This window comes from Haematobia irritans, chromosome 1, assembly GCF_050003625.1.
Source record: "Haematobia irritans isolate KBUSLIRL chromosome 1, ASM5000362v1, whole genome shotgun sequence".
Taxonomy (NCBI): Eukaryota; Metazoa; Arthropoda; class Insecta; order Diptera; family Muscidae; genus Haematobia; species Haematobia irritans.
In genome coordinates, this window is record NC_134397.1 from 105741338 (window position 1) to 105768715 (window position 27378).

The 27378-nt window shown below is 31.9% G+C and overlaps 3 protein-coding genes, 2 long non-coding RNA genes and 1 pseudogene across 6 annotated transcripts in view; 3 read left to right on the top strand and 3 right to left on the bottom strand.

Moving 5' to 3' along the window:
• The first annotated feature begins 2020 nt into the window (after positions 1-2020).
• LOC142221568 (uncharacterized) lies at positions 2021-3325 on the top strand. The gene is made up of 3 exons (XR_012718127.1): positions 2021-2349; positions 2415-2770; positions 2835-3325. It is a non-coding gene; the product is annotated as an uncharacterized LOC142221568 (long non-coding RNA).
• A 758-nt stretch (positions 3326-4083) lies between these two features.
• LOC142221567 (putative oligoribonuclease) lies at positions 4084-5334 on the top strand. Its single transcript, XM_075291314.1, has 2 exons — positions 4084-4583; positions 4636-5334. The coding sequence occupies exons 1-2, from the start codon at positions 4153-4155 to the stop codon at positions 4841-4843; spliced, it is 639 nt and encodes a 212-aa protein (XP_075147429.1). The 5' UTR covers positions 4084-4152; the 3' UTR covers positions 4844-5334.
• LOC142221569 (uncharacterized) lies at positions 5219-8074 on the bottom strand. Its single transcript, XR_012718128.1, has 2 exons — positions 5912-8074; positions 5219-5842 (listed from the first exon to the last, which is right to left on the bottom strand). It is a non-coding gene; the product is annotated as an uncharacterized LOC142221569 (long non-coding RNA).
• A 1389-nt stretch (positions 8075-9463) lies between these two features.
• Positions 9464-12280, top strand: LOC142221570 (uncharacterized). Its single transcript, XM_075291315.1, has 5 exons — positions 9464-10502; positions 11339-11407; positions 11468-11784; positions 11871-12030; positions 12100-12280. Exons 1-5 carry the CDS (start codon positions 9623-9625, stop codon positions 12207-12209), a joined length of 1536 nt encoding a protein of 511 aa, XP_075147430.1. The 5' UTR covers positions 9464-9622; the 3' UTR covers positions 12210-12280.
• A 4973-nt stretch (positions 12281-17253) lies between these two features.
• On the bottom strand, positions 17254-20764 carry LOC142221572 (cytochrome b5-like; annotated as a pseudogene).
• A 3740-nt stretch (positions 20765-24504) lies between these two features.
• The window catches only part of MTA1-like (metastasis associated 1-like), a 152734-nt gene continuing 149860 nt past the window's right edge, over positions 24505-27378 (bottom strand). For both annotated transcript variants that reach the window (XM_075291317.1, XM_075291316.1), the window contains one exon: positions 24505-25723. In XM_075291317.1, the coding sequence (XP_075147432.1) occupies positions 25591-25723 (133 nt within the window). In that variant the 3' untranslated portion in view covers positions 24505-25590. The remainder of the gene's footprint in view (positions 25724-27378) is intronic.

Consider the following 27378-nt stretch of genomic DNA (forward strand, 5'->3'; position numbering starts at 1 on the left):
TGATTCTTTTACAACTATCTTAAAATGCACTTTTTCTGATTGTTTGGAGGGTCCCTTATTGGCGTCGTTCTAAATTGATCTATAAAGGCACCTAATAATTGCACTCATGCGAAACATTTTTGTAGTAACTTGGCGTGGTACAACTTCTCAATAGTGACGGCTCTTTTCCGACGAGTTTTTGATGTCGTATATGATTGTTTTCGACGTAGTGGGGATTCTCAAAAGAGTCCCCAAATTCAAAAAATGTTGGCAGGGATAGAGCCAGAATTGGCCGGGCATTTCATTGCCACATGTTTTCCATCAATTGCTCCAACACAGTTTGGAATGTCCCACATTGTTTCAAAATCGTTAGCGATGTCTCGGAATTGGCTTGTGGTGGGTTCACTTATATATGTGGGAGACAGAACTCGCCATATAATTTCACACGTTTCTAAAACAATGTTCCGAACGGTGGTTTTCCCAAGTTTATGACTCCAGGCTATAGACTGGAGAGAACATCCATGAGCCAAATATCTGCAAAGTACAAAATAACCATTAGTTTAATTCCAAGATATAAGATGATCTTTGCTTACAGAAGTGTTATCGACAGTCGCTCTTCCGGCCCGATTCTTGCCTTGGGCTTATACAAATCATTTTGAAGTAAAATGAGCAATAAATTGAAAACTTCTTTACTCATACGAGTATGTTTGAAGAAATGGGAGCAACTCTAGTTTAGCTATACCTCGTAAAAAAAAAAATTTTTTTTTTGGGTCGATAGAGAATTAAATTTGACATCGAAATAAAAAGTAACCGGTTGGCGGTCGCAACCGGTTAACCGGTTATTCGAGCCTACAGTGTAAGCAAATAATCGTTAATAAAACCGGTTTTAGTGAACCGATTACTTTAAAATATACATCACTAGAAAGCTAAAGGTACAACTTGAGTTTATCCGGTTATCAGTTTAGGTTTTAGATGAAAAAATACGTGTTTTTGAACCTGTTTTTTTGACAAAACCGGCTTTTAATCCAAAAACGCTCGATGTAAAGGTACAATATTACTAATTGCATTGTGTAGCTAACACTTCTACCTATCCGCCAAAGTCATTTGCAAGCCGATATCTCCGTTAGAACCGGATATATTTGATCTGAAATTTAATTGTAACCGTAAAATTTGAATTTATCGTTAATAAAACCGGTTTTAGTGAACCGATTACTTTAAAATGTACATCACTAGAAAGCTAAAGGTACGACCTTTCAAATGAGGTACAGTTTAGGTTTTAGATGAAAAAATACGTGTTTTTGAACCGGTTTTTTGACAAAACTTGCTTTTAATCCAAAAACGCTCAATGTAAAGGTTCAAAATTACTAATTGCGATTATTTTGAAAATAATTTTCATTTTGTCTTTTCAAACCGGATATGGATAGGATCTTGGTAATATGTCTAATTGTAGGAATAAGAAAGCGCCGCAAGCAAAAATTTTTTCAAAAAAAATCGCGCGATTTTTTTGAAATAATTTTTATTTTTCAAACCGTATATGGATGGGATCCGGGTAATATGTCTAATTAAAGGAATAAGAAAGCGCCGCAGGCAAAAAATTTTTTCAAAAAAATCGCGCGATTTTTTTGAAAAATTTTTTTATTTTTCAACCCGTATATGAATATATAATAGTTAATATCACCGGTTATAGTAAAGATAGCAGCTTGACTTTGACCTTGCCGGAAAGGTAGAAGTGTTAGCTACACAATGCAATCCGTTATTTAGTACTTTTATATGGAGCAGTTTTTGAGATATAAGCTTATTTATAAAAAACCGGTTCCGAAAAATACAAGTTTTTACCCGTACAGCTGGAACGGATGAAGCCGATATAACGGTTCATACATCATTTTAAAGGTCTCTTCAAAACCTTTCTAGTGATGTACTTTCAAAAGTAATCGGATCTCTAGAACCGGATATATTAAGGATTTTTAACTTACACTTTAGAACCGAATAACCGGTTATCCGGTTACGACCGCCAAGAAAAAAAGTTGTTGTTGTAACCCAATAAACACAGGATGAGCGTTTTTCAAATGCAACACCTCTTCAGTTTGAGGGAAAATATAATTTTCAACATAAATTCAACTTGACTTGAAAAAGCTCATCTTCAATACATCTTCAAGTTGTTTGCGAATTACAACCAATTTGGCAAAATGTTGACGAAAACTTTGAAAATGTGTTGAAGATAATTGGAGAAAACTTTGACAAAACACTACCCTGAAATGCAACGAAAAAACCACATGGTTTTCAATACTACTTTGGTCAACAAAGTTCGTGGAAGAAATACAAAAATGTGGAAATTTTTTAATAATCAATTGAAATTGCTTATAATAATTGGTAAGTAAAACTAAAACACGAAATGAAAACTTTAAGGAAGTCACTAAACTCAAATCTCTTTGCAGAAGACTAAAATATTTGGATGCTGATTCTTGGACACATTAAGAGGCTGACCGATGAACAATGGTAGTGGCTTATCGAGAAGAGAAAGTTTCCATAAATCAAAGTGCAACCAAAAAAAATTGGTATTTATGCTTTTCCATATCAACAACTACTGGATGATAATTCGCATCACATCGATAGTTTAATTTACTTCGCATCATCGGTTTAATTTGTTATTTTGTGAATTGAAATTGCTGGAAATTTATTCCAATTATCTGGTCATCAAGTTCCTGAAAATTGCCAGTATTTTAATAACAACAATTTTGTAACACCAACGTTCTTGAGGAAATCACGACGTTCTTGGAAGAAATACAAATTGGTAAGTCAAAATAAAAAGTGAAATGAAAACATAATGGAAATCACAAAACTCGATTGTTTTGTAGAAAACTAAAATCATTGGATGGTATATTCTTGGAAGATGTTGGCCGATGAAAAACCAATGAAGGAAACAACAAAGAAAAGTTTTCAGAAAACTTACAAAGTGCAACAATTCCTATATCAAGAACTTCTGGATGAAAATGTGCATTACATCAATTTACATCCCGTCATCAGGTTGATATTTTGTGATTTCCTCTTGCTGGAATCTATTCTAACACACAAGCCAGCAAGTTCCTCGATAGTAATTATTTAAAATTGCCAGCATATTAATTAGTAGTTATTTGACACCAACATTATGGAGGAAATGGAATTATACATGTAAAAATGTTTAAGATATTTAAAGTTGTATTCATAGTTTTATTTATTAATACGTTTAATAAGATAATTACATTTTGATTGGTATTATATTATTATTTTTATATATTATTAATGTTATTTTTAAGATTATTATATTTGTTAACGAAAAAAATAATAAAATTACAAAATCCCTAGAAATTTAGTATTGACTTTCAGTTAGAACTAGGATTGACTTTCATACAAATTGTGGTTTGAAAGTATTCGCAACAATGCTAATTTTTTATTTTTCTCACGTTGAAAACTGTTTGAGAAATTATTGAGTAGCGATGCATTTCAATTTGAGGATTACAATTGAGAAATTATTGCTATTGTGTTGAATTTTACTGTTGAGGGTAATGTCTGTTTTTTGTTGAGAACGCGATTTTCTCAACAATTTCTCAACTTGAATATTACCCTAATCCTTTGAAAAAATGTTTGAAAAATTATTGAATTTTAGTATTTTTCAAACGTTTGTGTTTATTGGGAATCAACTCAAAGAGTACTACCATCTGTGAAGTTTTGAAAAAAATCTGAGAGGTATAGCTAAACTAGAGTTTAGCCAAGAAATGTTCACCATCATGTAGTTTCATATTCTGGAACACCTTTTTATGGTAACCACTTTTATTCCAATCTCTATTGATTGGGCGAACAGACCACCCTCTTTTTCGACGAGTTTTACATTTTTTATTTTTTCTATATAGTCTCCACAAGTTTAAAAGACTTAGATTCACATCTATATCACTCCAGTTCATTTCGAATTTTAAGAAAATCAACCTTTTGCGCCTCTTTTTGATAGTTTGTTTATAAGCTATCTGATCATATGCTACGTTTTTTTCAATTAGGCTAATCGCCAAAAAATCATACGTTGCCGTTACGCTACGGCTACGCTACATTTTTAGATGCATAACCAGGCCTTAACCAGGCCTTTAGTCAAGAGTCAAAAAGTGCCGTCAAACATTCTTACTACCTATCACGAGATACAAGCCAATGTTTAAAAACAGTTTTATATTCAATCCTTTATACAAGTTAATCTGTAGAAATATTAAAACGAAAGCTTCTATATATAGCATCCAAGACTCGCAAAAAATGAAATCCACAGATATTGTATGGATGGATTTGGAAATGACTGGGCTGGATGTGTTTAATGACAAAATAATTGAAATAGCCTGTTTGATAACCGACAAAGATATGAATATTATAGCTGAAGGACCATGTTTAGCAATAAATCATCCGATTGAAGTTTTTGAAACCATGAACGACTGGTGTAAAAAACACCACAATCAATCAGGACTTGTGGAGAGGTGCTTGCAATCAAAAATAACTACTATTAAGGCAGAAGAGCTAATAATAGATTTTTTCAAACACAACATACCTAGAGGAAAATGTTCTTTGGCTGGAAATTCTGTGTATATGGATAGGTAATTTTGCGTGAATTACATGTGCCGGCTTATATAGCAAATTTATTTTCAGGTTGTTTTTGCGAAAAGAGATGCCAGCAATCGACAATTATATGCATTATCGTATTATTGATGTATCAACGATAAAGGAATTGGCTAGAAGATGGAATCCCGAGGTTTTGGCTGGTGCTCCAGTTAAGGAATTAAAACATCGCAGTTTAGAAGACATACGAGAAAGTATAGAAGAATTAAGATATTACCGTAGAGCGTTTTTTAAGTAATGTATTACTTTAACTGATTCGTACTCCAAAAACTTGCCAACACCAACCAATCACGACACTCGTGGTTTTCACCATTAAGGCCGGTATTAAGTTCAACGTGCTAAATTAGCTATTTTATTGTTTACTAGTTTATTTTAAAGAAAAACTTTCATATGTTGCTTTGGATCATTCACCAAGTTACCAAAAAATAGCGGCTAAACTCGAACTTAATACCGACCTTTAAGAAGTTGTTTCAAGATTATGTGCATATTAGGAAAACATTAAACATAAGAAATCAGGGTCTTAAGAGAATATAGCCAGATATTAACACTGAAGAGTGGCAAATAAAGGTCCGCACTATACATTCTTTTTTTTAATCTTTGGTTATTCATGATATTTATCTCATTGTATTAATTTTAAGGTACAAATTATAGTAGGCTCGTCTAAGATGTTTTTTTTAATAAAAAATCTTAAATCAACACTCCCAAATAAACCACCCTATAATTAAAGAATTTGTATATTCAATTCAAAGATTTAATATCCAAATTTATTTGGTTTAACTTTACACTAATTTGCATAGCTGGCACAATTTTAAAGAAAACACGCACGCAATGCCATAATTTTGGTGTTCTACTCTCCATTATTGACCGAAATTTTCGTAAAATTAATTCACTAGTATAAATCATGGTGAAAGTTCAGTTATGTCCTGGATAGATGTATTACCGGTAATGAATGTATTGCTTTTGAAAGAAATATTGACCTAAAAACTTTGGTTTTATTTAGAGTACGACTTTTTTATATATAACTAAAAAAATATTTTTGTTTTGCACCTTACTGATTTTTTTGGTGATTTCTGCAACCCAGCTGACTACAGAAAAATTCAAAACAAGTATATACGGCCGTAAGTTCGCCCATGCCGAATCTTATGTACCCTCTACCATGGAGGTTACATAAGAAAGACTGTTGTCCACAATCGAATTACTTGGGTTGTGGTATCCTAAAACTTCTTAACATCGTTTTCTAAATTAGTCAATACGTGGTATATATTAGACAAAAAAGGTATGTATACGTAAGTCTACAAATAATTACGAATCGATATGGACTTTTGCACGGTACGTTCGGCCAGGCCGAATTTTATGTACCCTCCACCATGGAGGTTACATAAGAAAGACTGTCATCCACAATCGAATTACTTGGATTGTGGTATCTTAAAACTTCTTAACATCGTTTTCTAAATTAGTCAATACGTGGTATATATTAGACAAAGAAGGTATGTATACGTAAGTCTACAAATAATTACGAATCGATATGGACTTTTGTACGGTACGTAGAGAGCCAGAATTGAAATAAGGGGGTCGCTTATATGGAGGCTATACGTAAAAGTGGACCGAAGTGGCCCATTTGCAATACCATCTGACCTACTCAGATCGACTCAGAATTTCACCACGACCCAGAATATATATACTTTATGGGGTCTTAGAGCAATATTTCGATGTGTTACAAACGGAATGACAAAGTTAATATACCCCCATCCTATGGTGGAGGCTGTAAAAAATCGTGGAAATGAAATTGAAGTGGATATCCGATGTGTGTTAATGTAGTCGTGTTTTTGGCTTGGTCTTTAAAATAAAGTCTTGCAAATCGTTCCTTTTTTTTACTGATTGAGTATCGTGTTCAATAATTCCAAAGATACTCAGATTTATTGAAGTAAAATTATTGAATTTTAATAGATTTTTTATGTTTTATTTTTTGTGGCCACTATGTTTTTATAAAATTGTAAAGTCTAATTTTCCTCCACTATTAAGGGAACATTTTATTTGTACGAGAACTACTCGTAATCCACAATTAGTACTTCCTCATATGGTAACACAACTCGATGACGATCTTTTTTGGTGCGAACCATGCGAGCTTGGAACAATCTTCAACTGGAGTTACGCAACAGTTTACAGTTTAGTTTATTTATTGCCTCACATATAACAAGATTTATAATCTTATAATTACAGTACACTCATAGAAAAAAGTATGTTGTTAATAGCAAACGCTGTTTGCTATTTTCAGCAAACAAAATTCTGCTGTTTTAGCAGTTTTTTGCTAAAACAGCAAACAATCTGTTATTTTGGAACAGCAGACATACTGCAGAAATGTCATTAGTTTGCTGATATTTTCTGCTGATTCGAATAAAATTATAAATTTACTGCCGTCAATTGAACAATAGTAAAATGTTACACATTATATAACTACATTACATTAAACATTAAAAGCAAACTACTACAAACATTAAAAACAATTTGTATTTTTCGTTATGCAAAAACATTTGTCAACAAGCCATCCTTTTTAGTAACTTACATTTTTGTTAAAACGTTTTTTTAATTAATTGGACCCTGGGATTTGTGTACGCCTAACTTCTATGAATATGTAGCTAACATAACCACAAACCTAACATGTCAATGTTTTCGGTAGTCGATATTTTTGTAAAGTATTTTCCAATAAGAGCTGGTATTTTCGTATTCGAAGAAGAATTTAATGTTTTGAGATAAGTCTTCGGATATTTATTTCATAATAAAGCGAAAAGTACGCAGTTGATAATGAAAAGCAATTTCAACCAAATATATTCATGTGAATTCTGGATTGATAGCATTCTTTCACACGGTCCGACCGGAAGGTTTTAAAGTCGCAATATCTTGGTGGCTTATTATGATTGCCCAGCTTGGAAACGTTTTCTGCAAAAGAGTTGCTTATGTGACACGTAACTGTTAAAAGTTAGCGTTGTCCAGATCAACACCAACCAGTCAAAGATAATTGAGAAGAAGATGCAGTCTTGTCATAGCAAAACTGAAGCACCAGAGGACTCTGCCAACAAAATATCATAAAGTTTGCTCGACGTGTCTCTCAAATGTACTGCCGTTTGCGTCGGAAAATATCATTACATTTGTGTTTTTCATAAATTTCTGAATAAAAACCCACAAAAGCAGTACCAAAACGATTGTAGATTGTCATTGAGCTTAACATGGAATCGGGCAGCACTCAGTGATAATAGAGAAGTTCAGCACTGTGGTATCACAATGGCCTGAATAGTCTAAGTGAGCCTGATACATCGGGCTGCCACATAACCTAACCTAACCTATGGTTTTATGTGAATATTGCCGTTTAAATTTATTCTTGGGCAGCGCTGCTTTGGAAAAAATTGCAGCTCTGCCCGGAATAAATTTAAAACGGCAACCCAGCTAGCATTTGGGTGATTGTTTTGACAAAAATCATCTAAATGAGTCATATTCGAGTACTTTAGGAGACCAAAATCTGCTATGTCAGTTACGTGATTATAATACGATACGGAAATGACTCGCGCTAATGGGCGTAAAATGAGTTCGGTATAGAATTTAACAAAAAATAACAAAAATCTGACAAAAATCGTCTAGCGGAGTCATCTTCGAGTACTTTTGGTGATCAAAAACTGCTTAAACAGTTACGGGACCAGAAACTGACACGAAAATGACTCGCGCTAATGGACATAAATTGTGTTCGGTTTAAAATTGTCTAAAGGAGTCATCTTCGAGTACTTTTGGTGATCAAAAACTGATGTAACTGAGTTATTGCAAGTGTTTTTTTTTTTTATTTAAATCAGAATTTTAACGGGGCAATCTCTATAATATTGTCAGAAAATTAAAAAAAAAACTTAAACTTCTGTTCACTCCGAAATAGTCACTGAAAGGTAATAAATCTTTAACAAATTTAACTAAAAAAAGAGCCCAAATAAAAAGATTGGCAAAAAAAGAGGCAAATAATTTAATTTCACCAAAAAAAAAATAAATCTGAAAAAAAGACAGTGATTATTGAAGAGAACATTCAAGAATCTGAAGAGATTTGTGAACATGAGAATAAAAAAAGTGTTGATAGCGACAGTTTTGACAGTGACAGTGACAGTGAAAGTGAAAGTGAAAGTGAAAGTGAAAAAAGTGAATTTAATATATGTGAGGGACTAGCTAAGTGGGCAATTGAATTTAAAGTGAGCTTTGTTGCAATTAATGCTCTATTATTATTATTACTAAAATGTAACATGAAAGTTCCAAAGGACGCAAGGACACTTTTAAAAACGCCAAGTTTTACAGAGGAGAGAAAAGTAGGTGAAGGAACATACATTCACTATGGATTAAAAAATGGACTAACCGATTTTTTGGTTAGAAACAATTGGAAATCGTTGGATATTGTCCTAGATTTTGGCATTGATGGCTTGCCGTTATTTAAAAGCAGCTCTAAACAAGCTTGGCCGATTTTAGGAAGTGTTGTTGGATCAAGCTATGTATTTCTTATCGGTGTCGCAAAATAATATTTTTTCCGTTGAAGACTTCCAATATACACCATCTAGTAATGTTACAGCATGTAAGTTAAATTATAGGTAAATTTTATTGTTAATCTTTATACAGAAAACTTTATTTACAGTGCAACAAGTTTACGTCCCACAATCGGATAACATTGTAAGACTACTAATGGAACTGCGGACTGAAGTGGCTTCATTAAAAACTGAAGTTGTGGACTTAAAAAGAGAATTAAAGGAGTTTAAGGATGGAAACAAGACTAACCGATTTTTTGGTTAGAAACAATTGGAAATCGTTGGATATTGTCCTAGATTTTGGCATTGATGGCTTGCCGTTATTTAAAAGCAGCTCTAAACAAGCTTGGCCGATTTTAGGAAGTGTTGTTGGATCAAGCTATGTATTTCTTATCGGTGTGTTTGAAGGAATTTCAAAGCCCAGTTGCGCAAACAATTTTTTAAAAGATTTTATAACAGAACTTAATGCGCTTATGCAAGATGGATTAATTTTTGCTGATAAGTTTTTTAACATTAAAGTTCGTTGCTTTGTAATGGATGCGCCAGCTAAGTCCTTTGTTTTGGGAACTAAGGGACATAGTGGGTACTATTCCTGCACTCGATGTACACAGAAAGGACAAATGCTCAAGCACCGTTTAATTTTCCCGACCGAATGCGAATGTACGCTAAGAACCAATGACACTTTCAGGAATCGTCTTCAACCCGAACATCATTTGAGGCAGTCTGTTTCACCTTTAGAAACCCTAAATATAGATATTGTTCAACAGTGCTCTCTAGATTATATGCACGTTATATGTTTAGGTGTCATGAGAACATTATTAAATGCTTGGGTAAAGAAAAAAGGTGAAGATTATTCTTTAATGTCATGGAAATGCGAAACAATTTCAAAAGAGCTGTGTTTTAACTCAAATAATGTTACAAAGGAGTTCCAACGAAAACCACGCAGCTTAAGAGACCTTGAAAGATGGAAGGCAACAGAGTTAAGACAATTCCTTCTTTACACAGGGCCTTTTATATTAAGAAATGTTCTAAGTTCAGAGAGATATAACCATTTCTTAAAATTATCCTTGGCTTTGAGAATTCTTTTAGATTGTAATGACTGCAGAAAAAACAACAAATGTGCTGAAAAATTATTAAAATCATTCGTTAACGAAATTCCATTACTGTACGAATCTAGTTTTTTAACCTACAACTTCCACGCCTTGTTACATATTCATGAAGATGCTAAACGTTATGGCAATTTAGATGAAATTAGTGCTTTTAAGTTCGAAAACTATCTGCAAACAGTTAAACGCCAAGTAAGAAAGGGGCAAAACGTTGCAGCTCAAATTTATAAAAGACAGGTAGAAAAAAGTATGTACCTAGAAATGGAAGAAGAAAAAAATCAACAATTTATTGAGAAAATAAACAACGGCAACATTTTAAACGTAAATATAAACGGTTTTTATTTTTCATTACGAGAACCTGACAACTTTTGCCTAGTTCAGGATAAAATTGTTAAAATTGAAGTAATTAATAAAGAGAAAAATCTTTTAGTTCTTGTTGGAAAAGAAATAAACAATCTTAAGTCTCTTTTTTGCTTCCAATTGACTCAAAAAACTTTAACATATACTGTTCAGATGACATTGCCTTAAATAAACCAATTAAATTCACCGTTAACGATATTAATAAAAAAGTTGTATGTTTACGGAATTCTTGCGATAACAGCTACTTCTTTACACCTCTATTAAGCAATGTCGCAAAATAATATTTTTTCCATTTAAAACATTTTTTTAATTAAATTTTATAAATTTTTTTTTAATTTAATATGAATTGTTATTATTATTTTGTTTTGCATTTAAAATTATGAATAACTTTTATGAATTTATTCATTGAATGTAATTTTATATCTATATAAAAAGAAATCGTAAGTTATTGTTAATTGGCTATTGGTTCAATTCTTCAAAAGAGGTAGGTGTTGAGTTATAAACTTAACTCTCCAATAAGTTTTTATTTTTTATGATAGCATGCCATGACTTTGAATGTATATAGCTTTTGAACTAACATTTTCATATTACTCTGTAAATATACTTTGTTATTTTCACTTTACAATTAAGTATCAGTAGGCTGTGGTTATTTTGAAGAGTTTGAAATACATTTTATGAAAATAATTCTTCCGACAACATCTACTTCTTTAACCCTCTATTAAGCAATGTCGCAAAATAATATTTTTTCCGTTGAAGACTTCCAATATACACCATCTAGTAATGTTACAGCATGTAAGTTAAATTATAGGTAAATTTTATTGTTAATCTTTATACAGAAAACTTTATTTACAGTGCAACAAGTTTACGTCCCACAATCGGATAACATTGTAAGACTACTAATGGAACTGCGGACTGAAGTGGCTTCATTAAAAACTGAAGTTGTGGACTTAAAAAGAGAATTAAAGGAGTTTAAGGATGGAAACAAGCGGCAGCTTATAAAATTGACGGAGGAAGTTTTAGAAACAAAATTAGAATGCCGAAAACACCACGGTCAAAATTTAATAGTGGACGAATTGAATGAGGCCCAGAAACTTCCATTTAATAATAAAAATGATTTAAATGAATTTGAAAATTTGCTACAGGAAAATGAAGAAAAGCTAAAACAATTTGTAAGTATGAGAGACGACGAAACAAACTAACAAATAAATTTGATAATTAATTTATAATTTTTCTTAACACTTTTTACATTTTCTAGAAAGAGTTAATAGCAAAAACCGGCGGAGAAGGACCCGCACAATTTTTAAGGTCTTCAGTTCGGAAAGTATATTCCGATGAACTGGCCACATTATATAGCTGGAAGGGAACTAGCACTAAGCCCAGTGCTGAAAAATGTTTCATAATAACTTTAATTAAAAGTAAGTAAATATTTATAATACTAATAATAATTAAATTTTATTACAAGAAAATCTCTTATATATTTTTAGATATATGTCATCTTAAATACAAAACAACCGACAGGGAAATGAATGTCATATTACAAAAACATTTTGTCCATGCTAAGGATCGTCTGACAAAAAGGAAAAGAAATGACTAAATATATATGCATATATATATATTTTTTTTTAATTTTATAAAAAATGGATTGTTTTTGTTTTTCTTTTTTAATTTAAAGGAATATTAACAAATGATTTTTATTTATAATTTTGCTATTAAATAATATGTATTTTAACTAAAATAATAAATATTAATAATATTAAATATTTATATTAATAAAAACCACGTATTATTAATTAAAAGGAAAGGGTTCAGAAAACCGACTCAAAAATTCACTTAGAAGAGTCATTTGCGATTAGAAATATGACTATTAAATGACTCATAAATAGAGTAATATGTGACTCACTAAAGACTCGTAAGGGATTATAATCATAATTGAAAAACGACTCGAAAAAGAATCGCAGATGAGGTGTATTAAGACTAAAACTGATCAAAAAACGATTCAAAAAAGTCTTTAATGCTACTAGAAAATGATTCGAAGAAGTCTCTAAAATAATACAGAAGAAGACTCATAAATGATTTATAAAGAAGAGTCGCGGGTAGTCACGTTTTTCTCCCGACAAAAGAGTCTTTTATGTTCATAAAATGAGCTCATATTCTGCCTTTTTAATCGCCCAGTAGACTCGAAAAAGACTCGAATGTGCTTAAAAAACGACAAAAATGCTAGCTGGGAATATTCACATAAAACCATAATGAATATTCGATTTAAAATACACATACGTTTTATTTTAATTTTCTACAATCGTTTTGGTATTGCTTTTGTGGGTTTTTATTCAGAAACGACGCAAACGGCAGTACATTTGAGAGACACGTCGACGCAAACTTTATGATATTTTGTTGGCAGAGTCCTCTGGTGCTTCAGTTTTGCTTAGTGTTGGGAAAGTAACGAGTATTTGATTACAAGTACTCGTTACTGACTAATTTTTTGAGTACTCGTTACTAGTAAAAGAGTACTCAATATCTTCAATGCCAGTTTTTTTCTTCTGACGGTAAGTAAGTTGGCGGTTTGGAAGTAAAATTCTTGACTTCTTGGAAAATATTAATTGAAGTTTTCGAAAATCGTTTTATCAGTTAAAATAACACGAAAAGGATATATAGCTTCACCTTTGAGCAAAGTGAAAAATTTATCTGATTTCTTAAAAACGTTTGTATTTGAAAAAATTTGCTTTGGGTGTAGGAGGGAGCTATAATTTAAAGCATCACATGGATCACGTCTCATGCGAATAGTATGAATAATAATGTCGTTGACTTCAGCTGGTTCAATCCAATTGTTTTCAGAGAAGGTACCCAAGCTTATTCAAAAACCCTTGGAAAATTTCAATATTCCCAGTAAACACATACTTTTGAAAAATGCAAAATTTCAACAATTTTTCAAACATTTTTTCAAAGAATTAGGGTAATATTCAAGTTGAAAAATTGTTGAGAAAATCGCGTTCTCAACAAAAACAGACATTACCCTCAACAGTGAAATTCAACACATTAGTAATAATATCTCAAGTGTTATCCTCAAATTGAAATGCATCGCTACTCAATAATTTGTCAAACAATTTTCGATGCGAGTCAAATTCAAATTTAACATCGTTGCAAATACTTTTCAACCTAAATTTGTATGAATGATATCCCCACTTCAAATTGAAAGTCAAAGCCAAAATTCTATGAATTTTGTATAATTTATTCATTTTCATCAAAATAAAATATATGATAATACACTACACTACAATACCAATTGATAAATTATAATCTTATTAAACATATCAACAAATAAGAACAAAAAAAAAAAACAAACAACAAAACTTTAAATATCTTAAACATTATTAGTAAACACTTTTGCATTGATAATTCGATTTCCTTCCTTTTGGTGTCATAAAACAGCATTAAAATGTATTAACATGCGGCCAATTTGAAATTAGGAACGTACTGGACCGCGTGTTAGAATTGATTTCCAGCAGAAGGAATTCACAAAATATCCATTTTAAACTGATAATAGCATATGAATTAAACTGACGATGTGATGCACATTTTCATCCAGAAGTTGTTGATCTCAACAATTTGTTGTTTTTAACAATTTTAATTAGTTGCACTTGTAATGTTTCTGGAAACTTTTTCTTGTCGATAAGCCACTCATTTTTCATTTGTCAGCTTCTTAATGTTTGCAAGAATGTAGCATCCAAAGATTTTAGTTTTCTGCAAAGAGATATACATTTAGTGACTTCCTTAAAGTTTTATTTCATTTTTTATTTTCACTTACCTATTTTTATAAACTATTTGGTTATTTGTTTAAAATTTTCCATTTTTTTTATTTCTTGCAATTGACCACGAACTTCGTTGCACAAATAAGTATTGAAAACCACATGGTTTTTTCGTTGCATTTTAGGGTAGTGTTTTGTCAAAGTTTTCTCATATTATCTTCAACACCTTTTAAAAGATTTCGTCAACATTTTGGCAAATTGGAAGTAAAGGTAAGTACTATGTTCGCTTTTCGAGTTGAAATTTTCGCGGTTACTTTATTAAAACAGTTCAATATGAAGCAGACAAATTAACTCAATTGATGCGCAGTTTCTTGTTCCCCTAGATTTCGGCAAAACTTTACAGGAATATTTTGGTTTTAATTTATAATTTTGATTATTTCAGGAAAAGTAATGGCGAAAATAACGTGATTTTCAACTTGAAAACCGAACATAGTACCCACCTTAATTCGCAAACAATTTGAAGATGTATTGAAGATGAGCTATTTCAAGTCAAGTTGAATTTGTGTTGAAAATTATATTTACCCTCAAACTGAAAAGTTGTTGCATTTGAAAAACGCTCATACTGTGTTTATTGTGTTGGGTCTCACGATAAAAATGATCGCTAAATATTTTCATCCACTGTCAATGGTGGATTTAAAAAGTTTGCAAATTGCAAGCATCAGTAATACACAATGCCAGTTAGATATACCCTGACGAAAAAATACCAAATAGTGAATACGAAATTGGCTCTAAAAATTTGAATGATTGGTGAAAATCTTTTTCTAACGAGACCCATATATCTACAACACCACATTTTATAACACTAGAATAAAACTGGATAATGTAATTTGCTTTTCTATACTGTTTTTAAATTTAAAAAAGAGGATGATATTATTAAAAAGTGCCCACAATGTCTTTTTTATTTTTTTTACAAAAGTAACGAGTAGTAACGAGTACTCAATTGAAAAGTAACGAGTAGTCAAAAGTAATCAAAATTTACAACACTAGTTTTGCTATGACAAGACTGCATCTTCTCAATTATCTTTGGAACCAGCTCGAACCAGTGATGCCAGGAAGTTTTTTGAAAATTCCCCAGGCGGCTCCTAAAAATTCCCAAAATTTTTTCCCTACATTTTTCGCTACGGTAAAAAATTGACTAAATTCAAACAAATATGGCAAGAAAACAGCAAATATTTTTTAAAATAATAGTCAGGGATTATATCCTTCAATAAAGGGACCAAATGTGCAATAATATTGATGCTGACATTCTTAATCGGATTTCAAACTTTGCAACATCATTGCTCATTTTTAGCAATACCATCATTTTTTCTTGTGAACTTTAAAGGCTGCTCGTTTCTTCAGGTCAGCTTTTCCACAATTTACAAATTTTCCACAAGCAATGTACTGACATTTAAAATCGTCATTTTCTAGCCAATCCTTTAATTCAACAGTGAGCCAATTTGCACAAAAAGGTTGTTTTCTAAATGTTGCTGAAATGGTTTTTGTCAACTGCAGTTTATGGGCTCCTCACCGAATTGCTTAAAATTAATATATGTTGTGTCATTCGGTGAGCTGATTCCAACAAAGTGACCCATACCCGGGGGAAGTACCCGGGTCTTGAGATATAGCCCTCCAAAGGGTCAATAAAAACTTGATATATCTCTTTTGTTTTTTGTCCAATCTAGGCAAACTTGGTATCATATGAAAGCTTATTCAATGCACTTACCATATACTAACTCCACGTACCAAATTTCAACCGGATCGGATGAATTTTGCCCCTCCAAGAGATTCCGAAGGTCAAATCTGGGGATCGGTTTTATTTGATTTGGGCTATACGTAAAAGTGGTGCGATATGGCCCTTTTTCAATACCATTCGACCTACATCAATAACAACTTCTTGCGCCAAGTTTCAAGTCGATAGCTTGTTTCGTTCGGAAGTTAGCATGATTTCAACAGACGGACGGACATATTTAGACCGACTCAGAAACCACGACCCAGAATATCTTAGAGCAATATTTCGATCTGTTGCAAACGGAATGACAAACTTAAAATTCTACCATCCTATAGTGGAGGGTATAAAAATAGCATTTGGAATAGTATATAATAATAAAATTGCCTTTCTCACCATTATTTAGAAAATATTCACCAAGCCAGTATCATTTTGGTTACTTTTAGGAGGTCAAATCTGGGGGCTATATATAATTATGAACCGATATGGACCAATTTTTGCATGGTAGTTAGAAACCATATACTAACTCCACGTACCAAATTTCAACCGGATCGGATGAATTTTGCCCCTCCAAGAGGTTCCGAAGGTCAAATCTGGGGATCGGTTTTATTTGATTTGGGCTATACGTAAAAGTGGTGCGATATGGCCCTTTTTCAATACCATTCGACCTACATCAATAACAACTTCTTGCGCCAAGTTTCAAGTCGATAGCTTGTTTCGTTCGGAAGTTAGCATGATTTCAACAGACGGACGGACATATTTAGACCGACTCAGAAACCACGACCCAGAATATCTTAGAGCAATATTTCGATCTGTTACAAACGGAATGACAAACTTAAAATTCTACCATCCTATAGTGGAGGGTATAAAAATAGCATTTGGAATAGTATATAATAATAAAATTGCCTTTCTCACCATTATTTAGAAAATATTCACCAAGCCAGTATCATTTTGGTTACTTTTAGGATAATAAACTGTATTACGAACGCCATCAACACAAAAGAAAGTTTCGGCTAATTCGGGAAAATTAATAATTATTTTCAATGGTTAAGGAAAATTTCGTGGTTTGAAAAAAAAAAATTAAGTTCAAAATTGCAAGAATGCCTTTGCGGTAAAATTTTAAAGAATTTTGTAAATATTTACGCTTTATTAGTATATAATTTTTCTATTCTTTAGTTAATTATACAAACATAATCCAAAAATGATTAAGGTTAAGTTAATTTTCTGAAAAAATTATAATTCCGTTAACTAAAATAAACCTAGTTCAAGGCCAATTGTGTCCTAATTTTTTAATGGTTACATTTTCTTAATAAATTTTTAACAAATAAAAACTTTTGTCATAATAAAAAATATATATATAATTATATTCTGCTTTTACTGGATCATTTTCCAAAAAGGATCTTGCCTTTGCTCATTTAAATACAATTTTGATTAGTTTTACTTTAAATTAATCACACATTATATCTAAGCTTCACTGTCGAGTTGTTCTAAGAAACTATCAACATCTTATATTTTGCCACCCAATTTGAAAGCCATGAGTGAAACTGACTTTTGCGATTTTGGTGCAATCGGCTTACCCTTTCTGGTTCTTCACTAAGCCACTATATAATTCTGCAAAACCAGAATGGCGGCAGTCGCTGCATTACCAGTTGAAGCTGGAGTCATTTTTGTTGAGTAATTTATTTAAATATACTTTTCTTTGTTTCCATTAATTACAATTATAAAAAAATTAATGTTGAATAATTTCCTTACAACAAATTAATGTTCCTTACAACAAATTATTATAATTATCATGTTTACATGTGTTTTCTCTCTTTGACAAAGAATTTTCTACGAATTTCTATTGAAGAAATCTGCAAGAAAAATATTTTAAGAAAATTGTTTAAAAACAAAATGTTTTGAATAAAGTTTTCCGCGGTGTTTTTGTGTGTGTATAAATGGGTGCTTTTTTATAGAGGCAATTAAACAATTTAACTATGTATAAAATCATTAATTTTCTTTAGGTAGATTTTTGTTTTAAATTCCATTATACAATAGACACTTTGTAAAGAGTTAGAGAAAGTCAAATACAAAATTAATTTAATTTTACACGATACGATAGATGTATAAGGAAAAAAAAACGTTTAAGGACTTGCAAATAGAAATTATCCAGCAAATCGATTTGATGGAATGAAAGGTATACATGTATTGCAATGTACATATATGTTGTTGTTTTTTGTATGACTTGTTTTATGGTCTAGGTTAGGTTAGGTTAGGTTATGTGGCAGCCCGATGTATCAGGCTCACTTAGACTATTCAGTCCATTGTGATACCACATTGGTGAACTTCTCTCTGGTCTAAAAAACAATAAGAAATTAATTCTTATTGTGCGATTTTGTCACCACCATGATGGTGATGTTTTTCTCTGCCTATAATTATTGGGATTTAGTTCCAAAGAAAAACTTATAGACCAAGGTGGCTATTAATCCCAAGACGAGGGGCATCAGCCATGACTTCATTGACGATTCCTCGTTCTTGCTCAGAATTCCGTGTGGGTTCGGATTTTTCTGGAACATTTGTACGCTATTCAGCAACTAGTTCACCGATTTTGTATTGTTGCATCATTTCACGGGCACCTGAACTGTGACCAACATCTTCGAAATTTTCTTTAGCATCTTTCTCAAGACTTCTTCACCACCAGGATGCTCATTGAGAAAAGGGGTCATGTCATACACGTTGTTGTGGATTATGAACCAATTCTTTTCTTTTGTATTATTTTTGGCAACTTCAGCGCGGGTAAAGTATTTTACATTTTGCAATGACATGGTGTTTATGTTTAATTAAATAATTTGTGGTATTAAGTTGAATTATATTTCCTGTATATTCTCTCCCTCTTGTGATGGCTGACCGAAGTCTGTAATTCAGCATTACGTGAACTAGGCTTTTGTGATTTCGATGCAATTGGTATATCCATTTCAATTGATGGCCCTCCAATTGTCATGCCACCTATATATTTATATTTTATATTTTTATTTACGACAATACAATAAGCCAGAAAGGCCAATAATAGCGCATTGCCTCTATAACTAATTAATTATATAAAATCTAAAGTAAATTTATCATTTAATTAAATAACAATATTAATGAATTTTTAGAAAAAGTGTAGAATATATAAGTGCAAACCAAATAAGCAAAAATAAAGCAAATAATAAAAATAAAAATATGGCTAAAGGTTCAAATAATATCCACCAATACTTATTCCAGAAAATAAGGATAACTACCATTGGCAATGACAGACATTTTTATTAATTAATTTATTATATAAATCATTCATTCAAAAACCTCTGTAACAGGAATTGCTTAAATTGGTAAACAGTAAAGTTGAAGCACCTCAGTGTTAACGGGAGAGAATTCCAAATTCTAGCAACGGACACTATGTACGATCTCTCGAATGTAGAACAGGAAATCTGAGGTATGTTAATCTGTGGGTTCCTAACAGAATGGGAGAAAATAAATTTCGAGAGTAAACATGCTTGTTGTATTAGCATATCCATCTGCGCTAAATCCACCACTTGAGCAACTTCTCATACCTCCACGCATAGTACGACCTTGTTTGGGCGTTTTCATGGATCGTCCTTGTAGCTCTTTGGCTTTTTCTGTCTCACCGCTTGATACAACTTCTCCTCGTGTGCGTCCATCTCAACGACGGCTTTAATTTGCTAAATCAACACTCTCTATAACCCAGGGCCACAATTTCGTTAAAATAAATTAAATTTTCCAAAATTTCTTAAAGGGTTTTATTCATGCGTTTGGTTGATAAACATGATGCACTGAATCTGTTTCCACGCATGTAGCTGTTTGCCTGCCTTAAAAATTAATAATCAGTCTTTCGTTTTTGGTACACTTATTTCTTTAAATTGATTATTAAATTTATACCCCTATTTTTATTTGTAAACAAAAATTTTGTAAATCAAAATCAAAATTTGAACTGGTTAGACGTTTTGCGTTTTCTTTTAGCACTGGTTATCAGTGCAAAAAGAAAACAGCACTAATATTATTGAAAGAATTCTTAAATTCGATGACTTTCTGTATTATGAATACCAGAAAATAGGCTGAGGATTTTTTGTTGTTATAAATTCCTCATTTTTTGGAAATGTTTACAATTTTTTAATTATATTGGAATATCGACCCAATTGATCTTGAAATTGTGCAGACAAATTATTATTCTCATGTGCCAATACTGACTGCATTATTTTCATGCCAAACAAAAGTGTCCTGGTTATGTTTATTCGCAAATCTGTTATAAGCCCATTTCATTTTTTTAAATATTTTTTTTTGTAATTTAAGCTGTAATTATACAATTACAAATAATTCGTTGTATCAGATTAAATATACTGTCCCCAATTTCTGCCGATTATCGTAGGAATTGTTTTATGTAATGATTTAAATAACTGGAAATTTTAATGGGCGAAGGAGTATGGGTGTTTGTAGTGCTTCGTTACCACGGGCGCTTCTGTTATATACAAAATTAGAGCTTTTTCGTTGGTGCTACTAAAGCTTAATAAAGGGTGGTTAAATTGTAATGTGAACCCCACCTAAACGCCAAGTTTTTTTCCGAATTTTATTTGACATTTCTCTCAATTTCAGACTTACTCAATTTGAACCATGGACGTCGTGAAAGGGCAGAATGGTTCCAAGAAATGGCAACAGTGGATGATCAATTTTCGAAGAAAATCATTTTCAGTGATGAGGCACATTTTCACCTCAGTGGATTCGTCAATAAACAGAATTGCCGCATTTGGGCGAATGAGAATCGAAGAGTGATTGTCGAAAAACCAATGCACCCACAAAGAGTGGCTGTTTGGTGCGGTTTATGGGCTGGCGGCATCATCGGGCCGTATTTTTTCCAAAATGTGGCCGGTCAGGCAGTTACTGTAAATGGTGTTCGCTATCGTGAGATGATAACGAACTTTTTATGGCCCGAATTGGAAGATATGTATGTGGACGATATGTGGTTTCAGCAGGACGGTGCCACTTGCCACACAGCTAACGAAATAATGGCTCTTTTGCGCAACAAATTCAATGGCCGTGTTATCTCACGTAATGGCGGCGCCCATTTGGCCGATATTTTGTTCCATACATAATTGAGTAATACCAATATATCATAATAAAATAAAATTACAATAATTTCCTAAATAGTTTGTGTTTTATTTAAAATCAACATCGGCCCTTGAAATTTTAACCACCTTTCTTCTTCTGTAGTCTTGTTTATTTATAGAAGTCTGACCGTTGGCAAATACTTCAGCAGACAAGCGCACAAGCCATGTACCTAATAATTCGCACACGTAAATTATGTTTGTCATTGGCTGGGAATCGGAAACGGCAACCATTTTGATGCGATGCGATTTTTTTAATCTCCGAAAATTTGATCAATGATCAACACAAAAATCTGAAATAGATCTCAAATACAGAATACTTTTCTAAAAATGCAAGACTAACTCACTTCGCCTATGCTTTCGAAGACCACTATTGAGTAATATGTATATCTGGGTTACATTGACCTTTCGAAAGTCAGATATTTACTTGAACTTACCTCCTTATAGACAGCGAAGCATCGTGTCTATATAAATACTTATAAATTGCCTTTTAGACTATCCTTCGTCCTAAACCGTTCGTTCAATATTTTTTCACAGGTGAAAATCAAAACAAAACAAAAATTGCGGTTTCTTTTCTTTACTACGTTATTCTAGAGAATGAAAACTTACTGAATTGATCTTTACCGCCAAATTATGTTTAATTTTGACAAATGTCAACAAGCCAATGGTTTTATCATAAAAGATGTAAATAACAAAAATTGTACGCTTTGTATTTTCATGTTGAATGTTTTACATTTAAAATTACTTTTATTTTTAAGATGATAATGCTATACTAACTCTTCTGATTTTTCTTGCATTATGTTTCGAATAATCAATTGAAATTCTTAGATTCACTTTCAAGTTGTCTAATCTTATGTGTGTTTCTTTTCTTTTTTTTTATAATTACTTTAAAAAGTAAACGTAATTATATTGTAAAAGTGTTTTTTTTTTGAATTCTTATATAAATTTTGTTAATATTTTATTAATGTGATTTTTAATGCTATATAATATTAAGTTACATTTTACAACTATTAAATATATAAATATGTATTTATATTATATAAATTTAGTATTTTCTTTAATAAAAATAAAAGGAAACGGAAGAATAGACAAATGAGTCAGGGAAGGAGTGAGTGTGCTTATTTATTAAATATCTGTACATTTATAGTTTTTTTTTCTTGTGTTGTTGTGTATTCTTATGTTTCTTTTTCAAAGTTATTAATTTTCAATATATATAAATTTATTTTTTTGTTTTTCTATGGATGTGATTCTAAGACATTGTCCTAAAATTACGTATTTTAGGTGTGTGTTTGTTCTTAACTAGATATCGCCTGCTGAAATGAAATTCCATAGTATTTATATATACACACATATATATGTATGTCTGTATTTATAGCAAAAATCAGAGGAAGACATTGAACGGAAAAGTGCTGCGTTGCAGAATTAATAACAAACCAATTTGAAGCAGAGAGAATTTGTATGCAAATATATAGCAAGGAATATAAAAACAAGAGTAATATTTCTTCAATGTATTGTGATCTCGATTTGATTTAATTCTTTATATATTGGAAAATGTGTGGGAGTTCGTTCCTTGGCTATGTTAATGTATTTCATTTGTAATGAACTTTTAAATTGTTGTTACTCTATTTCTTCCGAGTTTTGAGATTTTTTATTTAAAAAAAGTACCTATTATATTGTGCAAATGAGCATTTTGACATGCTGTACCCTCTCCTGTTTTCTTAGATGTATATACACATGTGGTCAAAATAATAAGTACACGTTGGCATTTTTTCTTTTTTGTCCTAACTCTAACACATTTTTTGATTTGTATGTAAATAAAGTTCAATATTGGCAGTACTGTCATTGTCATTTATTTTTGTTTCCTGTGTTATATTTGTGATGAAGCGATTGGTCAAAAAATAAGTACATTATGCGTTTTTATATGAAAATTTCCAAATTTTGCAAAACGTTTGTTATTGTGTTTTTAGTGACGATGAATTGAATGCAAATAATAAAAAAATAATACAAATTAGTTACTAGATAAACCGAAAAAGTCATTGTAGTAGAAAAGAAAAAGACTGGTTTTAGCTCTAAGAATTGAGGGAATATCTCTTTGAACGACCGTCAAATCTTTTAAGAGATCGTTATTTTGTGTTCAAAAAGCCCTACAGAAAAAAAGTTCTGCGAAAACACGTGGAAAACCAAGCAAGACACTTCGAAGAACAGATAATATTTTTGTCACTCTTCCAAAAAAAGAACCTCTCGCTTTTATTTATTTGAACCTAACGTAACTTGTTATTAAATTACTAAGAGGAAATACTTTTTAATGAAAATTCCTGTACAGTAAATATAAGTCGTAAGTCTTGTTGTGCAGGATAAATAAATTAATAAATAAATAAAACATCCAGACAAGTTTCTGCTGAAATAGGCAATGATAGGTATGATCTATTTGGCAGCGATTAGTGCATGCCAAATTACCCGGCCGAACAGTCAGAAAAGTTCCTATGCTACGGAAAAAAAATTGTAAGATGATGGTCAGGAAGGGTAGGTGAGAGAAAACGGAGCGTGTGGAGCGATGGCACTAAAAAAAAAATATTCCGAAATGGTAGTAGTCGTAATGTTCGTCGACCACAAGGAAAAGAATTTCATATGCGCTTCACAAAAATGACGGTCAAGCATGGGAGCGGGAACATAGTGGTATGGGGCTGTTTTCTCTGGTATGGCCTAGGTCGAATTTATCGCATTACTTATAAAATGGCCGTTTTCGAATATAGAAATATATTGGAGAACACAATGATGCCGTACGCAGAAGAAAACATACCTCTAAGGTGGGTGTTTCAACAAGACAACGATTCAAAACTCACTTCTCGCTTTATTAAAAATTGGGTCCAAGACAATTGAAAACCTTTGGGGAGAGTTAAAACACAGAATTAGGAATGAAACATTTAAAAATAAACAACAACTTTGGAATTTTGTGAAGATTACATGGTAATGAAAACTTAGATGGAACCAGTCGGAAGCTTGTAAGCAGTATGTCAAAGCGAGTATAAAATGTTATCAAAATAAAGTTGGATACACTGGTTATTGATAATGTAACAAAATTATGTTCAATTTATACCAAAAAAATTCAAGTAGACCTGTATATTTCACGACTTTGGAAAATGTACTTATTATTTTGTCTATTCATTATTGACTCTTACTTTGCCTTATTTGGATTAGCTTTTCATTTCACTTGTCTTTTCCAGAAATTTATTTACTTTCAAGTTAAATGTATGTCAATAATATGAATTATAGACTTTATTTTGCTTTTCAATAAATATATATCTTAAATTTACCATGCAACATAAAAAACTCTACTGTACTTATTATTTTGGCAGCATGTGTAGTTATTTTGTTTGTAGATTTTGAAAAGAAAGAATAAATACATGTTATATTTAGACTGTCTGTGATTAGGCGGTTCTCAAATGTGCTTATTTTGGTAGATTCTCTTAATTGACACTTGCAATAATAATGACAATTATAATGATACGTGCAATAAAACAAATAAAATTCTCTGTCTAATTGTATATAAAGAGGAAATGATTATAAATGTTGACAAGCAACAGTAAAAAAGAATTTACTGAACACAATTCGAAGATGCAAAATCATCTAGAGTCAAAATTACAAAAACAACGAAAGACATACAAAAAAACCTAATAAAAGCAAATAAGACGTTTTCTACAATTATAAAATAAAATAACAACGATCTTTTAATTAAACAAATTTCTTTTAGAAATAAAAATGTTAAATCTCCAAACCCTATTAATTGTCTACCTGAACAATAGGTAATAGCGGGATTGAGCGATTAAATGTTTTCGGAATTATTATAATAAAATGTAGAACTAATTATATCTTTCTTACAAAGAATTATATAGCGTATGAGAAAATAATGGATTAATGTTGAATCGTATTGTTGGTGTATGCAAATATAATTCACGTGTAAAAAACTATACTCGTCGTTGTCCTTCAAGTTCATTATTTTATCATCTCTAAAATATGTGAAGCTCATCTTTATGCGAACAACTATACCATTAAATATTCCAAAAATATATATACAAATAGCAAGTTTTAATAGTCAAAAGAAAAAACTTCCAATGTATTGATATTGTTAATATCAATGTAGTTTCGTTTTGTGCAATACAATGGCGTTCTTCAATTTAAAAGGGCATCCATTGTGTAACGAAATGATTGGGATGGTAATTGTTGTTTTACGTTTGGAAGCCTTTGATGATGTTGTGAAATTTGCTGTTGCTGTTCAATTAATGATGATGATGTTGATGCATTTGACGTTAAGGACGCTGCTGATGACGGTCAGTCTAATATTACAACCTGTGATTCCATAGACCTAGTCGCCGTGACTAGAGGTTTTGCTAAAGGAATATTCCGCCAAGGTTTGCGAGCAGCTCGTCTTAGATCGGTAGGTGATAAAAATTTTCGCGCTCTCCTAAAATATGAAATTTATGTAAATATATAAGTTCAAATGTAAGTATTTGCATTTTGTTCAAACTCAAATTTTCAGATATAGAATACATAGGGACAAATATGCGGAGTGGAAATATCGTCCACCATAAATACACAAACGTTTCAATATTTTCTATCATTTTTAGTGGATTGGGATGTAGCCCGATTCTATTTTCATCATTATTTTATGAAAACTCATTCGAATAGTACAATCCCAATGAACTATACCAAAAGAAATTTGTCAGTAGACTGAGCATTCACCGTTGCTGAAATAGTAAACATTGTATAAATAAAATTCTATAAAATATAGAATTTTATTTAAACAAAAAAGATCGAATAAGAAACAACATAAATCAAGTAAACCTGTTTTAGTTTGACTGAAATAAACTAAAAGGAGCTAGCTCTCGCACCACGTTAAAAAATACCTCTGTAAAATAAATATATGTGCAAAAATTGTTTCATTCCTCTTTTGGACGAAAATAACGGTACTTAAATTTTTTACTTTTTAACGAGTTTATCACCCTCTATGCTATGATTACCATTAGCGATTTTGTCGCTAGACACCAATTCGATGTACCGTTATATGAATTTTGTAATGAAAGTTAGAAGTTCAATAGAAAATAGTTATATGTTATGTGCGCTGAAGAGTGCACAGGCTCATTACAGTTTCGTTGTGAATAATAAATATAGATTGTGGGTGAGTTCTTTTTATGTATTCAGAAGAAATTTAGTACAAATTTTTAATCTTTAGTGAAAAATGCTTCGAGGAAGTGAACTTTCAGAGGAAGAACTCGGAAAAAATTATCGGAATGGACCTAGCTGGAAAAAAATTGGAGAAATTGCATCGGCGACATATTGACACCGCAATACGATTAGCAATTTAAAACAAAAATCCTACAAACTATGGTTGTGCTAAACACAGTGGGCGCATTCCAACCATTGACCAAAGGACAAAGCGATATATTCGCCAACTTGCTGACAATGAAAATATGGGCTGCAGAGAAATAAAAGTAGAATTGGGTCTGAATGTGACTATACAACGAATGCAGCAAATTATCAAGCACGATATAGGACTAAAATACGAAAATAAAAATCCTAAACCGCGGTTAACACAACACCATAAAAATGTTTATATTTCTTTTGCTGAAAAATACAAGTTTTTTGACGAAGAAACGGTTATATTTAGCGACGAAATGAAATTCGATTTGGATGGTCTGATGGCCATCACAAATATTGGCGAGATTCTCGGTACCCTCATCAAACTTGCTATAAACGCACCCACGGGGGTGCATCTCTTATGGTATGGTCAGCTTTTGGAGCACAAGGAAAATCTAAAATTTGTTTTGTCCCCACTAAAATGAACGCAGAAATATATGTCGATTTATGGGAGAACAATTTAATAGATTTTGCAGATGAGTTATATGGTGAAGTTTGGACTTTCCAACATGATAATGCTCGCATCCATGTTGCACACCTCACAAAAAACTTTTTTAAGTCTCGTGATATACCTTTACTGGACTGGCCAGCGCTAAGTCCCGATCTAAATCCTATAGAAGATCTCTGGGGCATATTATCCGCTAAGGTATTTGCGAAGTCCAAGCAATATACAACACCCAAAGAACTGAAGTCAGCAATTAC

Excerpts from the sequence above, each read along its gene's own strand:
- LOC142221570 (XM_075291315.1), top strand. The coding sequence starts at position 9,623 with ATGCAAGATGGATTAATTTTTGCTGATAAGTTTTTTAACATTAAAGTT. Across the intron at positions 11,785-11,870 it reads AAGAAAAGCTAAAACAATTT|AAAGAGTTAATAGCAAAAAC; the intron begins GTAAGTATGAGA and ends TACATTTTCTAG. Across the intron at positions 12,031-12,099 it reads CATAATAACTTTAATTAAAA|ATATATGTCATCTTAAATAC; the intron begins GTAAGTAAATAT and ends ATATATTTTTAG.
- LOC142221567 (XM_075291314.1), top strand. The coding sequence starts at position 4,153 with ATGTTTAAAAACAGTTTTATATTCAATCCTTTATACAAGTTAATCTGT. Across the intron at positions 4,584-4,635 it reads AATTCTGTGTATATGGATAG|GTTGTTTTTGCGAAAAGAGA; the intron begins GTAATTTTGCGT and ends ATTTATTTTCAG.